The 15,590-nt window shown below is 41.7% G+C and overlaps 1 protein-coding gene across 2 annotated transcripts in view; it reads right to left on the bottom strand.

Annotated features, from left to right (window-relative positions):
* Positions 1 to 15,590, bottom strand: part of RGL1 (ral guanine nucleotide dissociation stimulator like 1) — a 77,559-nt gene that overhangs the window by 25,981 nt on the left and 35,988 nt on the right. For both annotated transcript variants that reach the window (XM_035332739.1, XM_035332740.1), the window contains exons 4-5: positions 12,037 to 12,114; positions 1,709 to 1,893 (exon numbers count right to left, since the gene is read on the bottom strand). In XM_035332739.1, the coding sequence (XP_035188630.1) occupies positions 1,709 to 1,893; positions 12,037 to 12,114 (263 nt within the window). The remainder of the gene's footprint in view (positions 1 to 1,708; positions 1,894 to 12,036; positions 12,115 to 15,590) is intronic.

The raw sequence follows: 15,590 nt of genomic DNA on the forward strand, positions 1-15,590 counted from the left end.
CTCTTGTACCAGAGTATCTCCACTTCTTCAGATCTCTCTGATCCAGTCAGCCCTCTCAAAGGCCGGCTGCGCTCTGGATTTCGCAGAGAGGGACGATGCACCCTGTCAGAACTGCAGTCTCTGGCTCACCTTGCTTTGTATGGCTCAGGCTGGAAGCACCAAGGCTGGGAATAGCTTTTATCTATGCATCTGGGACTGCAATCTAAGCTGCTGGTATGGATGATGGCAGCATTGAATGGAGGTTTGATTATTTGATTACACAAACCAAACTGTAGGATTAGGACCACATTTGTAAGTTTACAGTACGATATGAATGCTTTAGAAGGATAATTATCAGCTAATCTTCAAATCTGATTGCAGGCAACACATAAGGAGTTTTGCAAGGAATCTCTGAAATGAACAAAGATGGAGCATCAATAAAATAAGTGACTACTCTAAAACTCTTCTCTGTAGAACCCTCAGGTTAATTGCATTCCCCTCCTCTTCTTTTATTCTAAATAACAGCCTCTGTTCTGCCACAAATTGGAAAATGTTATCATTCAAATTGACCTGTCCATAACTCAGAAAAGAGCCTTTTCAACTGTTACTTCTGGAAACAAGTGCAGAAGCAGGGCTGCTGGGAACTTGTGCTTGCTCTGAACAACAGATGAATCTAAATATAGCTCTTCTAGGCTCTCTTTGTTTGACCTGTGGGAACCAAACCCAGGAAAGAACATCAATAGGCACACATCGGCAACCCTGTTCACTTACCTGTGTTCAGTAAGGAGACCACTTGAGCTCTGTGCAGTACTCCTTTCTATGTTTGTTTTGATGGCAGTGTTAATTTGGCAATTCACCATAATTATGATTTGACATGGTATTTCTGGAACATCCGGCAGACAAGATTTTATGCCAGGGATGAAATGTTTCTTTTCTGTCATTTCCTTTATCCTTTATTTCATGAATTACTCCCCCTTGCCCCTCTGCCAAACCTGGAAGTTGTTTTTAGTTCTCATTCACACATGCGTGAGTTCCTAGGACTTTTCAGCTTATGCCACAGGAAACTTTCTGACCAGGATAAGGGTATGTGTCAGGCTTGACACTGCACACAGCGTATTTGTGTTACTACAGTTCACTATTGTTTCAGTAGATTGTGACCCCCAATAACGTAAGCTTTTCCTCTGTCCTTGGATACCAGCAGCCAGCCACTCAAATAGGAAAAAACATCCACAGACACTTCCTTTGACACGATGGTAACTAGGAAGAAAAGCTTCATGGCAACACAGCTTGTGACTCAAGACTTACTTTGTTGCAGCCCAGTAAGATGAGCTTTTTCATTTTATTTTTTTAATTGATTTGTTTGTTTGTTTTGGGGATGGGTTTTAAGTGAGAAAACCTGAGGAGTAGCTGTGTGTTTTAAGTCAGTGACATGGGGAATATGCTGACAGTTAACTACTTGACTGCTGCAACAATATTGAGACTTTGGCTGAATATTAGGAGTGCTGGAACTCCCAGTCCTCCTTTGAATAAGCAGGAAAAGGCACCTACACTGCACTGTACTGCTTACACAGAAGCTGCAGTCTCATTCAGAGGTTAAAAAAATATTAATAGATGAGCCTCACAATATTGCTTACAATTAGGATGAGTGTTAATGAAATGCATTCCACATAAATCCCTGTGGTACCACACAGCCTGGGAAAACAGAAAGAAAGAAGGAAAGGAAGCTTACTATCATTTTCCACTTCTTGCTTCTGGAACTGCTCCAAAAGGTTCTGCGCCCTCCTCTCTGGGTCAGAGCCAGGCATGCTCCTCTTCAGGTAATCCAGCAACTTCAGCAAGCACGGGTAGTTGGGCGACTCTCTGAAATCCTCAGAGCACTGATCGAGCCACGCTCGTAAGATTGATGCTATCGCACTGAAAACAAATACACAGAGAACACGCTGCATACAGTTTGTGTCAATACAACTGCATGTATCCTTAAAATAAAAACACTGAGACATTTGCACCCCTCATCAAGACAGTATGAAGAAGCTCATGAGCATGGAATTGCATTTGCTCTTTTTTTTATGCATGCAATCTCATTAAGATACCATGCAGATTTTGCCAGTGACCTCAGTGAAGTTGCTGCTGATTCACACTGCTACAAGGGGATCCAATTACAGCCCCAAAATGCATAGCAATGAAGAATCCAATCCACTGAAGCTATCTGGAGTCCTTTCTATTAAATTCAGGATATCAAGTAATGATAGATAAAGCAATTAAGATAACTAATAGAAATAGCTCTCTACCAAGCACGTAAAGTCAGTGCCTTGAATAAGACAAAATAATTTTCTATCACTGGCATTCATTATTTGCCTTTGTCAAGCAAGCAAGGCAAGACTTGCAAATCCTCTTGGAGTTACGCTTTTTTTCAGATAGCTGAAGTCTCTTTGCTTAGCTGTACTATGTCCATGTTTGAATAATACTGGACATTATGCACACAGTCAAAAGCAGAACATAATTTCTTATTTCACTGTTGTGCCAGTGGGAAAAGCTGTGGCCTGGTGCGGCTGCAATGTTTGTTCAATTACTGCTCCCTGGGATGCTGTGGGAAAATACGAGGGAGGAAGCAAGGTATTTGTGGTTCCTTCAGGGCAGCAGCTTCCCAGTGGAAGTGCTAAATCAAATACTTCCTCCAGTGCCCTTCCTCTCATCTGTCACCAGCCCAGCCTGGGGACTCGATCCTAAGCTGTGTAGTCCCACACCCCATATTACTCAGACGTGTCTGCTCTCTTAGTAGAGAGACTGCCCATTGATCGAGTCTTGGGGTTTATGTATGCTGCAAAAAAGCAGCCTAAGCCTGATCCTAAGCCCCAAGAGCACAGACTGTTAGTGAGGTTACCACGTCTGTGAAGATAAAACTCTAATCGAGGCACGTGCAGCCTGGGCAGCGCTATGCTGCCAGTGCTCTGTGCCAGGCTTCAAGAGCAGAGAGAGCTGAACCCAGGAGACAGATTGCTTTTGTATGAACTGCATGAACTGCAAAACAAGAGACGTTAGCAGAATGTGGATTTTACCCTTAGCCCAAAGACACGGAGGTGCCATCAGATTATAGCACACAAGACTGTCTATCTTTCTTGTGCAAGGAAAGAATGCTTGAAAGTTATAGGAGTGGTTTAAGAAAGGTAAGACTATGAGATCTTTGATTCTTCATAGCAATGTGTCAATAAATCAGCATGTATATTTTGCTGCACCAATCAGAACTGACCACAGCACAAATCACAAGCTGGGGAGTCACAGATGGCATGTTCAAATACTTCTTAAAGAGAATTTAGTTTACCTGAGCTAACAGAGGGATTAAGGGACCATAAGTGTTGGGTGCAGTCACACAACTTGACACACCAGCCAAGGCCACTGTTTTATGATCACCTACTGTGGTATTGAGAACAGGATGTAACACGAGAGAAAAATACCATGTTCCAGAAGAAAACGTGCAATTAACATCAAGCTTCCAGAGAAAAGGAAGCCCTGAAGATTTTCTCGAGGACACTGAAACCATCCCTGTATTTCACACCTCTTCTAGCCAGCAGCCGTAAGGGCTGCAGCAGGGAAGAGAGGTGAGCTACAGTTCCTGCTTTCATGGAAATTGGGTGAAGATGTTTAGGAGAGAAGAAATGCCATTTTTTAGGGAAGCAGCTCTCATGAGCTCCACTGGGCTATGCTTTCAGCAAAACCCCCTGTCTTAGGGTATCCAGTCTGAGCCAGCACCATGTCAGCCCAACGAGCACCTGGGCTCTGGGCTCATGACAGTCAGGCACTTGGCATCTAAAGTTCAAATTCTCAAACACACCGAGCACTGAAGCAGTGGCTCTGGATCTATCATGTTAGCAGCTGCAAAATACCCAGGGACAAGCCTTCCAGGAGGACCAATCTCTCCTCAATTTATGAGCCTGTGAGAAGAGTTCAGTACGAACATGGATTTCACATTCAGACTCCTGTGCAATGAAGAACCCAAAAGCCAGCCAAGAAAGCTGTCACAGCAGAGCTGCACACAGATGCTGGTACACTTGTTCTGCAGAAAGGGAACTACAACATCTGGTTAAGTCGGCTGCTCAGTGACACTCAGAATAAGCTAATAGTTAAGAGAGAGTAAAGATCGCCTCTCCCGCTCTCCTGGTCTCATCTCAAGCACATTGTTTCTTCCTCAAAACTCAGTTTAAGTTTTAATCCCACAGAGATGTCATTTTCCAAGTCCCATCCATTTTAGTCTGTTGTTTTTTCTATTCCCTTCTCTGATATTGTGGCAACTTCAAACTTCTCATTATTGAGAGTATTTGGAAAGCTGTCAGTAATACTGTTTGGTTAGGCTAGCTGACAGGAGAAACTCTGCAATTACAATTTTAGAGCTACAAAGAGTACTTACAACCAAAAATTAACATGCAAACACAGTCTGGGTTTCAGGTTTCACTGCAAACATGGAACAGATGGTGCAGCTCGGGAGACTCTTCACATTTGAAAGCCATTTTGGACTGGGTTTTCACGACTCTGCTCAGACAAACTTCCACTGTGCATGCAACCAGTCAGGGCTTTGCTGTTCAGGCCAGTGGGTGCAAAACTTTTTACCTGGGGCTCTAGGTCCGCTCCTTTCAGCTGGGACAGCTTGGGACCAGTTCCCAAGGTGGGAACACGGCCACGACAGAGACACCCACATGACACTCCCAAGCCCTTGCCCTACTCTCCTGTCTGCCTGAACTTTTCCATTGTCCCCTCCAGCCCTGCACAGGCCCATCACAAACACCACTGCCCTATGCCTGCAGTAATTTCATTTCTTTTCTGCCATGGGCAGGGAAGCACTCTACCTCATTCCTGGCCCTGACTGTGTTTTCTCCTGCTGTATACCGCTTTTCCCCACATCACAAACCCACTATCATCCCTACTGGCTCCACTGCCAAAAATATGTCGGGCATTCTTTTCTCATGAGCATTTACCAGTTCAGCAATGGTTTCACAGGAGGAGCCTCTCCACAGGACACTTTCTCGTACTGATACTGTTCACATACTAAGCTCAATTTCCAGAGGCTTGCTCGATGGCCACTTTCATAAGCTGAAGAATAAACAGAGTTTAACACAGATCCAGTCTCCCAGAGCAGGGTGAAGAGTTCACAGCCGTTAGAGATGCTGATTTTTGCCAGCAAAATAATTTCAGTCTAGAGGGGAAATAGGAAAGAGTAACAAGGTACACTGTGGCCTACTGACCTCCTATTGCCTGACTGGTGTGTCGGGGTGGGGGGGGGGAAGCTTTCTGAAAACAGGCTGGAAAACTGCCCCTATCTTGCAGTAGCTTTACATTTGCTGCCCTTGAGAAGAAACACCCTGTACTCAATAGCCCCAGAGACAGATAACAATGGGAGCCTTCCAAGATCTCAGACAGAAAAGAAACATCACAGACTACATTCTTCATGTTTCAATTATGAGCTATAAGTTTTTCCTTTCCAATATTTGCAGCCTGTAAGAAAAAACTTTTTAATGTTTAACTCCTGTCCTGCCAACCACAGGCTCTGGGCTCTATTCATCGATACCTTCAAATTTTGCACCTATCAGAAAATCTTCCAGTTTCTGTATCAGTTTTGCTTAGAACCCACCTCTGAACATTTAGCCTTTAAAACCTACCTACTGAAGTTGGGAGATGTGTATGTGATTCTGTTGCTTTATGAACTGGAAACACAGAACTACTCACCCACTTACATTTGCCCACAAGCTGCCATGAAATGGGATGAGATTGTAGCAGCTCCAGGTCTAACATCTCTTAAGCTGCACCAGGAGGGCATGGAGGAGGTGGAGAACGAGCCCTTCATATCACACAGCCACAAGGGATGCAATAGGTTACACGGAAATTGGGTATAGCCCTTTCTCAGATGGGAAGACAGCTGTATCCCTGGGCCTGAAGAGGTCTGCATCAGAATTAAACAGAACACTTTTTGGCAAGAAGGGAACACCAGTGTTTTCTTTTCCACCACAATTACTTCTAGAGAATGAGTACAAGGGAACCTCAATGACTAAGGAGAATGCAGAGAACCTCGGCTGCAAAAGAGATCAAATGAGTGCCTTATGAAGTCAGTCAGACAGGAACACAGACAACACTTCCTGTGATCCACCAAATGCACAGCAAAGCCCAGCAGTGGAATCATCTGCACAGAGGGTGATTTCCTCCCCTCGCCATACAATGGCTTTCAGGCTTGCTCATAGAAATTAAATTAAGCCAGCTGTATTTTCTCAGTTTGGCTTGTTAAACAATAACACAGGGAAATAAATTTCAGCTCTGAGTAAGGGGTAAAATGTACATAAACTCTATGCAAAGGCTGATGTAATGGTAGCTTCTCACACCCAGCCTGTTTATAAATAACTTGCTAGTGGCTTGTAGCAAATGCTCTGCTCTTCTCTTGATTTCAGAATGTCTGGCTGAACAGCATACGGGGGTCTTCCTGTGGGACACATGAAGTCGCTAAGGGAACAGCTCTGTAGTTACTCTGTTTTAACTGAGATGCCAATCAGTATTTTTCTGTGCTCTTTTAATTATTCTTTTTGCTTGGTTCTGGTTGTTTTCATAACTCTCCCCCTCTTCAATTGCTTATACTGCCCTGTAGTTGACTGCTTCTCATGTAACCGCATTGGTTTCTGCTGTTGTTTTAGCTTAATTGGCTTTACTGGAATGAACGCTGATTGTTGCTCTCCCAAATGAATCTTAACTGCTTCCCACCATGGATTTCCCAAGGCACCAGAAACTTCCAGCAAATTTTATTCCATTTGTCTTACATTCCTTTGGTGTCTGTTCTCCTGGAGTACAAAGTTTCAGGCCCATTTTTATTTCTGCAGCACTGTAACTGCGCATTCTGCTTTCCAACAGGGCAGCTAACCTCAGCAGGAAGCAAAAGACGAGCTTTCTGTCAGAACAGTCTAAATGCACAAGAAGCCCTGGGACAATGTTTGTTCATCCCTCTGACAAGCTCCAAATACTGCACTATGACATTATAAGTTTTGGTGTTCACTATTTTAATGAAGAAGCAGAAGGGTAAACATGCAAGACGTGCCATGTGGTAACTGAGTAGTTCCTTAATTTTCTTTATTTAAACTGTTTTATCCAATTGCTGTGGAATAAAACAAGGAGATTTCAGTTTAGCTTCGAGTTGCTTTGTCTGTAGTTTCCAATCACATGCCACATTCCAAGTTTTAATAACAAATAAATTCCACATTTGATAATAAAACAGATGCAGCTAGGAGATGACATTCAAGACAACAAAAAAGCCCCAAGTATTTTGATTCATTTCTGTGGCCTGTCATTCACAACCAATGCACTCTGGATAAGCCAAGTGAAGCCAGTAGCAAACGGAAACCATAACCTTATGCTTCCAGAGGAGGCTTGAAAGGACTTTTACTGTTACTTCAGCTCATTCAGGATTTAAAAGCCTCAGGACTCAGCCACCTCAGTGCCTGGGACTGTAGAAGAAAGAGAGGTTGAGGGCTTAAATCTCTTTTACTGTTCCTGCTTCCCAGTCAGCTGATCTGAGTTCTTTAAGAATCCTCCCCTTTAAATTTTATAATGTTGCACAGGCAAGTCCCCAAAGGTACAGGCTGCTACAATATTTTGTACTTCAAAGGCTTTAGGGTTCTTTCTCTGCCCCCCTCCAGCTCCAGCCAGGTCTTAGTAACTATCTTACGGGAAAGAAGTGTTCTGCTCCTGTAGTACATCGACTCTTTGAATTGTTAGTTGTCTGCCAGCACCGATTGCCCAGACACCAAATTTAACACCATCTTTTAGTATGGGGATGGAAACAAGGCACAAGTTCTTCACAGAACGCATTGCATAGAAAACTGACCCTTCTGGCAGTGAGTTAAAAGTTAACTGAGGAGCTCCCCTACTATGGGGAATAGAGATTACAGTGATCAGGCCGTATCACCAAAAGCATTGTTTCTAACTATCTCACATGCAACACACACAACAATTTCATGAAGACTGAAGTCCTGAATTGCCTGCCTAGCTGATTCCCTTCACAGAATACATCAAGGGGCTTGAAATCTTTCAGACATGATTATCTCATTTAAATTTCCCACCATCATACTGATAAGTTTTCTTTTATATTTAGCACATGTATGGTTTTATTCTGAATGTGTTATATCCAGGTATTAGATCTATGTGTTCTGATTTGTTATATCTGTTTATTTCTGAAAGTCGGCAGGAGTCCTCAGCTAAAAAACAGGCAATGAAGACAGAACTCCGAAGACAAGGATCACCCAACTAAGACGAGGAAGCCACTCCGTCCTACCTCGACACAAAGGCACCCTGATCTGAGAATCAGCCCCAGGAGGTTTTGTTTACATGATGCAAGGAAGAACAACAAAAAGGATTGCTAATAACAGGAGACAGAGGGTCAAGTAAGTTACTCCTGACGACTCCCTTATCAGACAGTTAAGAGGCATAGCATCGTACTTCTGGGAACACGGGCTGAAGTCCATCTAACTCAGACACTGCACTGGAGTATGTGACCTTTCTGAACTCCATTCTTCTGTTACTAGCTTTCATACCGAGATCACAAACTTTCTGGCTGACTAAGAGCAGTGAGAACTGTGGAAAGCAAGCTACTGAACATGAAATCTACAATGGGACTTGATCCTAAAAAAAATACATGCAAGGCAGTTTTATTAAGGTCACAAAATATTTCACTGGTCAAAGCTTAATCATCATTCTAACATTGTTTAGATTTTTTTTCAAGTTACAGCATTACCGAACCTTTGTTTTAACTGCATACTACTGAATACAGTTTTAAAGAAAATGGCAATAATAATAAAAATCCCAAAACACATTTTGTGTTAAGCATAACTAACTCAGATCCCTGTTGAATAAAAAAATAAATCTTTGAGCACTCCTGTGGCCCAAAAATGATAGGAATGATGCTTATGTGCACAGGAGAAAATCCCCATGGCAGAAAGGATCCTTAGAAGGCAGGTTTCGAGCCTAGCGGAAGTCATCTCAGGTCAGTAACAACTCTGTCACTGAAACAAGGGTGAGAAGTAACTGCTGGCTCAGACCCAGAATCTGCAAAACAGGGAGTTTCAACACAAAGTAGTAAACAGCGGGCTTACAGTATACCAAATATGACAAAAATCCTCTCATACATACCTAAGATTCTGCAGAAACCCCTATCGTTTCTTAAAGCTCCATGAGATACTTAGAGTCATGAATTCTCTTCCCAGTGTGTGTGTGTGTGTGTGTGTGTGAAACCAGTGGAAATTATTTAAATTTCTAATGCCTCACATGGAACATTTAAACACCAGAATTGTCACAACGGGAGTCTGGCGCATGCAGAAGAGCCCTGGCCGCAGCCGGTGGGACTTCCCAAGAGATGTTTTTCCTCTGAGAAATGCACAGTTAAAGGCAAGAAATAACATTTCTCCAACTCATATAAAACTGAGAACACACCTATATCTTGCAGCTATATTGGAATTATCCCCAGACAAGAGAAAACCTGAACTACATGTTTCACAACAGGACTACAAAGCCAGCCTCTTTTCCAGATAGCATTAATCATAGCTAAGAGACAAGTAGCCAGAGCAACTGACAGGTAGCGGAAACTTTTAGGTCAGGAAAGTGAATTCACATTTATACAGGATCTGTTAAAATGTGCACATGACATGTAAATTACTTTGTTGATTACTTCATTATAGAGCTTTCTATAAACAAGTAGTTGGGTAACAGGTATCAAATTTAGACATAAAAGATAAAGATTTTTCATGAGGGCCAAAGGATTCATCAGCTGTGCTGAACATATTAATGAAATATATTAACGAAAATTGGGATAAACTCATGAGAAGTTGTGCTAATGTGAGAACCGGAAGACATACCCCATAATTCTGTCATTTGCTGACTGCATGAAGATGGTGCATGACCAAGGGAAGGCAGCAGGAAGCTGCTAGGCCCAGGGTGAACGACAGACTACGTGCATGTCAGTAGAAAAACAGTTTTGCTTTAAAAATATAAAAGCACAAAAACAAACAAACAAACACAGACAACATGTTCCTACTAAATGGTATTTCAGTTGCACCCTCACCTTCAGACAACATCAAATTGATGTTTTGCCCACAGCCTGAGTGACACTAACATCAAGATTACTTCCACCTGTTTTCTCTCCATCTCATAATCAAGCTCCTTCAAGTCTGTGGAAAGGTGGGGGGATTAATCCTGACATGGTTTATATTGGTGAAAGCATCTTCCACATCTTCAGTATACATCCTTTTTATAACTCTGTTTTGCAAGAAAGGTACTGCTTTAGCTCATATCTTATGGTTGGACTGGCTGACATGGGGAAGTCCAATGACCTGCCCAAAATAGGAAGAGTCCTTAAGATTTTCTTTTGGATGACAGTGTAGGAACCTGCTGGTTGGCTATTATTTCCTTCATCTACAGCACTATTCTGCCTTCTTGGTGCATGTGACCAAGATTTACCTATCACCTGTTCTTTGATGGGTTCTTCATGGCAAAATGGGAGGAAAGTCTCTCTTACGCCAACCAGGAAACAATCAGAGAACTGGGCTCTGGTGTAGAGTCTCACGGGGCAAGAGGAACAGCCCAAACCATTAGAGCTTGTAGCTTTGTGTCTGCAGTGTTAAAAATACTAAATAAATAAATAAATAAACAAGCACTAATATTTTGCATTAGACTAACTAAATCCTTTTCTGAGAATCCTTTATCATTTATAAACATTAATTAAACTCTACATTTCTTCTGCAGTCAAGCAAGCATAATTGCTTGTGTTTTCAGAGAAAGTTATTGAAACACTCACAGACAAGGGGGCTTTTACCGATTTACTCATGGTAGTTAAACAAAACAACTTGTACATGGATGACAGAAGGCAAAGCGACCCTACTGTCTGACCACTGCATTCAGACAGTGAAGGACAGGAAGGTGTTGGCTATGTTAAAGGAAAGTTTCTGGACTGGGGACATTGGAACCATTTTATACCAGACTCAGAACTCCCTGTCCAAAACACATACGTCATCAGAAATGCAGAGGTAAGCAGTGTGAAGGGCAGGGTCAGTATTTTAGAAAAGGATGTGATTTGAATCGACAATCTGCCTGAATCCTAGAAATGCAAATATTGCACTGTATTTCTCAGTCTTGACAGGACTGTGTATTTCACGTGATAAAAAAAATAAATAAATCAACATTTTCTTCTATCTCAGAACAAACAGAAACTACAGTTCTGAGGCCTCTTCTTCAATTACCCCTTGCCAAGTCAGTGCACTGAGAAAAGATTTTAAGTTTTTTTAAAACCAATAGAAGATGAGACAGAATTATAGAAAAACAATCATGAGTGATGCTGGCAAGAATCAAGCTTCTCCACATACTGTAATCAAACATAACCACTTAGATACTTTTTATTGCCACAGTGCATGCAAACCACACATCATACAGATGTCAAAGTACAAATTTAACACCCAATGTCTAAAGATAAAATGCAGTTTTATATGAAGCTAGGAGGATAATAACCAAACCACTTTTTTCCATTTAAACCACATTTCAAAAGAGCTTTACTATTTTTCTTGCAACATAGGGTGACATCAGAATTTAAATTTCACTCAAAAAGCAACCCTATAAATCATAGGGGAGCTAACAAACAAGATGCATGCATACATATGTTGCCTGAAACAACCTCAGCTTTAGTCTGCAGATACAGACTATTGCGTTGTAATGCACAATAAAATCAGTCATAAGCGATAACCATTTACTTCTTTAGATAAGGCAGGGAAAACAAACACTTCTTCTTTGTTTAATCAACAAAACGTTGGCCTGGATGCGTTCCTCTCTTGTTCAAATACAAGACAATTTCCCCGACTGACAAATCTCTGGGTTATGCCATTGGATATGTCTCAATATGACTGTTGATATTTGGCTTTTAAACAAGTTTGTTTAAGCAAGCAAACAGTACTGTGAATTTTCAAATGAAACAACAGCTATGCTGCCCACATCCTCCTCCAATACTGACTTCTGACTGAGGCTCGCTGTACAGTGCAAAACCACACTTACTTCCTGACTACTGTTTTGGATCCGGAGGAATTCTGGCTCCCAACTTCTTCACAGCTTAAGGTCTCCAGGTTTCCATACCTGAAAAAATGTGATAGGTGTTTAGAGGAACTTCTACTGAATAAAAACAAAGCCCAAGTAATATAGTTCTTACACTGTTATCACAAACAACCAAAAAGTGTTTCTAGCTTGAACTACAAACATGGGATCTAACAGTTGGCAAAATTATGGAGCTTGGAGCTTGTTTCATTAAGGAGCAGAAAGTTCCTAAAGAGATGACCAATATTTTCAAACCTAACTTGTTAATTCATATGAAGTAGCCTGCACATGGGAGGAAGCAACCAAAATTTCTTTCCTCAAAGCTCCAAGACCCTCTCTGTCAGCTTTCATGCCATCCATTCCCAGAGCAATATGCCAGTGTGCAATAAGGCTGTACAAACCACTTTTTCTGACTCAATTTCTGTTTCTCTAGTATTTGCCATTCCTTCCAACTCCAGGTGTAATTTCACGCAAGTTTTTCTACGTGGCAATTGCCTACTTGTGCCAAAAATCTTGACACATTTGCCATGAGGGAAAATGGTCCACAGCTCTGTGAAAATGCCACTGGAAAAGAAGAAAACAGAGGTGCAGCTCCAACAGCATAAAGCAAAATCTCTTATGTACATACTTAATGCACGTGCCTTGCAGGCAGGATTATGCACTTCATTTTCAAGGGGAGTACCTATTGCTTCAGATATACAGCACCATAAAGAATTTAATGACTCCTTACAGCCAGCTTTAGCGGAGGCACAATTACTCCCAGTTCAGAATAAGACCAGCTGACTTTACACATTCTGTGCTTGAATAACTGTGTTAGTCAGGCACCTGCAATTAATCTGAATAGTTAGGAGAACAAGTGCATCTTTAACTCTTCATGCTACAACATTCTAGGAGCATCAGACAAAGAAAATATAGGGGGCTGTTAGTTTGTATAGGGAAGGTTCATGGCAGAACCAACGAATTCATCCAAGGTGTTTTGTCTTGAAGGACAGAAATAAGAGATGGTAGTTTTATGCTCTCTAGAGTATCAGTCTAAGGCTTCATATGTAAGAGCTGCAGATCAGTACGGGAAGATTGTAAATAACATGTTTTAGCATCCTCATCCCCCACCCTCATACTGACATTCTGCCCTGTCATGGCTCTTAATCTCAAAACTTTACAATACTTTAAAATAATAAGTGAAGTTTCAACAATCTTATGACAAAGGTTTAATGTTGGAGTATTCCACTATGGACGGGAAGCTGAGGCAGAGATCACTGCTCTGAACACGCTGCTCATTCCAGCATGTCGCAGAGTAAACCCAAACGAAGGAATGTAAACAAGTAACCCCTCAGATAGCAGCAGCATGGCCACAGTTGTAAGAAGGTCAATTTGGGCTTACTTAACCTTGTGAGTATTGCGGTAAGACAACTTGAATCATTTTAAAACAGACCCTGCATCTCCAGCTACACTGCAGGTAGCCATAACAGAAAAGGATTTGCTTGAGTTGTTGCTGTGTATCTGTAGCAAAGCTGAAAACAAGACCATGGCTGCTTGACCCCAGTAGCTTCCTCTGACCACGGCACTGTCCCTCATGTAGTGCAAGATCCTAGACCAGAGGCAAAGACTTCAGATATCACAGCATTTTTCTGCCCAGGTAAAAAAAAAAGCATACTACATGCATAAAAACTCGCAAGCTTAGGTTTTGAAGGGCACAAATTCTTCTCAGTTATAAAGAAACATCCTGCTGATCCTATAGGAGTGCAGCAGCATGAGAGAAGGCTTTAAGGGCTTCTAAAAATTGAAAGGGTCTTTAGCCATCGAGGTACACACGGGATAAGCCATTTCACCATTGTGATTTCACATCTAATCCAAACATCTAAAGAAAAATATCCTTAGCCAAACTGACAATGGGGTAAGAATCCACTTCTAAACATGTTGACTAACACCTTGATCTCCTCAGGATCACAGTGAATCCTAGCAGAAGCATTCACAGAGGAATTGCTACTTGGTGGAAGAGCAAATGTCAATTTTGTTCTGAATTTTTTTGGTGCATCAATGTCCTCTCTGCTTTCTTCTGTGTTTCCCAAGCATTATCATACCCTATCTATGCTCCTTTTATTGAGATCAACACTCTTGAAGAGGTAAAATTGAACAGACCCCTTCTTTTTGACTCTCCTGCACCCAAATTCACCACTAACCATACCTGGCCTCTCTCAGGTCCCAGTCACACCCTTTCCAATTCAAAGTGAATGCAATTGACTGCTTGAGGTACCACTGCTTTACTGCAAGGACAAAACAAATCAGAGAAGCCTTAGAACAATACTGCTGAACACCTGCATGAAGCCCAGCAATTCACTACACTGAAGTGTAAAGTTCAACCTATTTTTATTTGATTTAACTCTATTGGCTTCGATATTTGCACTTGTAGGCCTGCAGATTGCCCTGCATTTCCAAATATTTTAACATTGGGTGACCTATCTTAACAAAAAGGTACCAAAAGATGGGGGCTAAGGGTCAGGGGACATTCTGAGAACTCTGCTGACACCTTCTCAGTGATGACTGCCCAGGACAGAACCGAGACTTGCTGCTGACACAACGTGTATCACATGCTGTGGCGGTTGCTCTTGTCCTGTTGCTCAATGGAGGTTTCACTCCCCACTACCATCTGCTAGGTAAAATGAGTAAAATAGATCTTAGCCAATACAAAAGGCATTTTTCCCCCCTACTGAGCAAGAAAAGCTCCAGTTCTTGACTAACAATTACAGTTTTACATTCTCTTTTCAAAACTTGTCATTAGTTCTTTGAGCAAACTTCACTGAGATGACTGAGTATCACCATCCTAATTCTGTGTCAAATATAAAACATGTATTTGCAGAACATTAGGCATTTGCATCTAAATCCCACTAGAGGTACCCATGCTGATTTTTGCAACATAAATTTATAACACGGTAAGAGAAAGCATGCAATTTTCTGTGCAAAACCTGAGAAGTATGTAACACTTTGTCACCTTGCCAAATGTAAACCTCTGCCTATCTCTGGCCAAAAGGGCTTTGCATGAACAACAGGCCATTAAATATGGGTTAGGAGGAGTTAATGATACATCTGATGCAAAGAACAGTATTTCTGCAGACTTCCACTGCTGCGTTCTCACCATCTCCTGGACAAAGAGCCATTCACTACCCAGCCTTGTATGAATGCTTTGCATACAAAAAGAGACGTGAGAAACAAAAGGATCCTGTAGCCCACAGAACTTTTCAGCCTTGCTTGGTGTTTGCGAAGTTATAGTCTCCACTCAAAAGAACTTACTAAGCAAATGAGACCAGAATATAATGGGCTGTACTGAATATTTAAGTACTGAAAAATAAAGTAGAAAACACACCCCTGTATCTCTGTTAAGAAGGGAAGGGAACAAGAGGGAGGAAAACACTCTTTGAGCAACTAGGAAATAAAAAGGTGTTTCTCTGCAGAATTGCTCAACAAAGCCCTAAATAACGCTTGTAAGCATCAAAGCAAGCAGGAAATAACCAGAAGCACAG

The sequence above is a fragment of the Oxyura jamaicensis genome, chromosome 8 (assembly GCF_011077185.1).
Source record: "Oxyura jamaicensis isolate SHBP4307 breed ruddy duck chromosome 8, BPBGC_Ojam_1.0, whole genome shotgun sequence".
Taxonomy (NCBI): Eukaryota; Metazoa; Chordata; class Aves; order Anseriformes; family Anatidae; genus Oxyura; species Oxyura jamaicensis.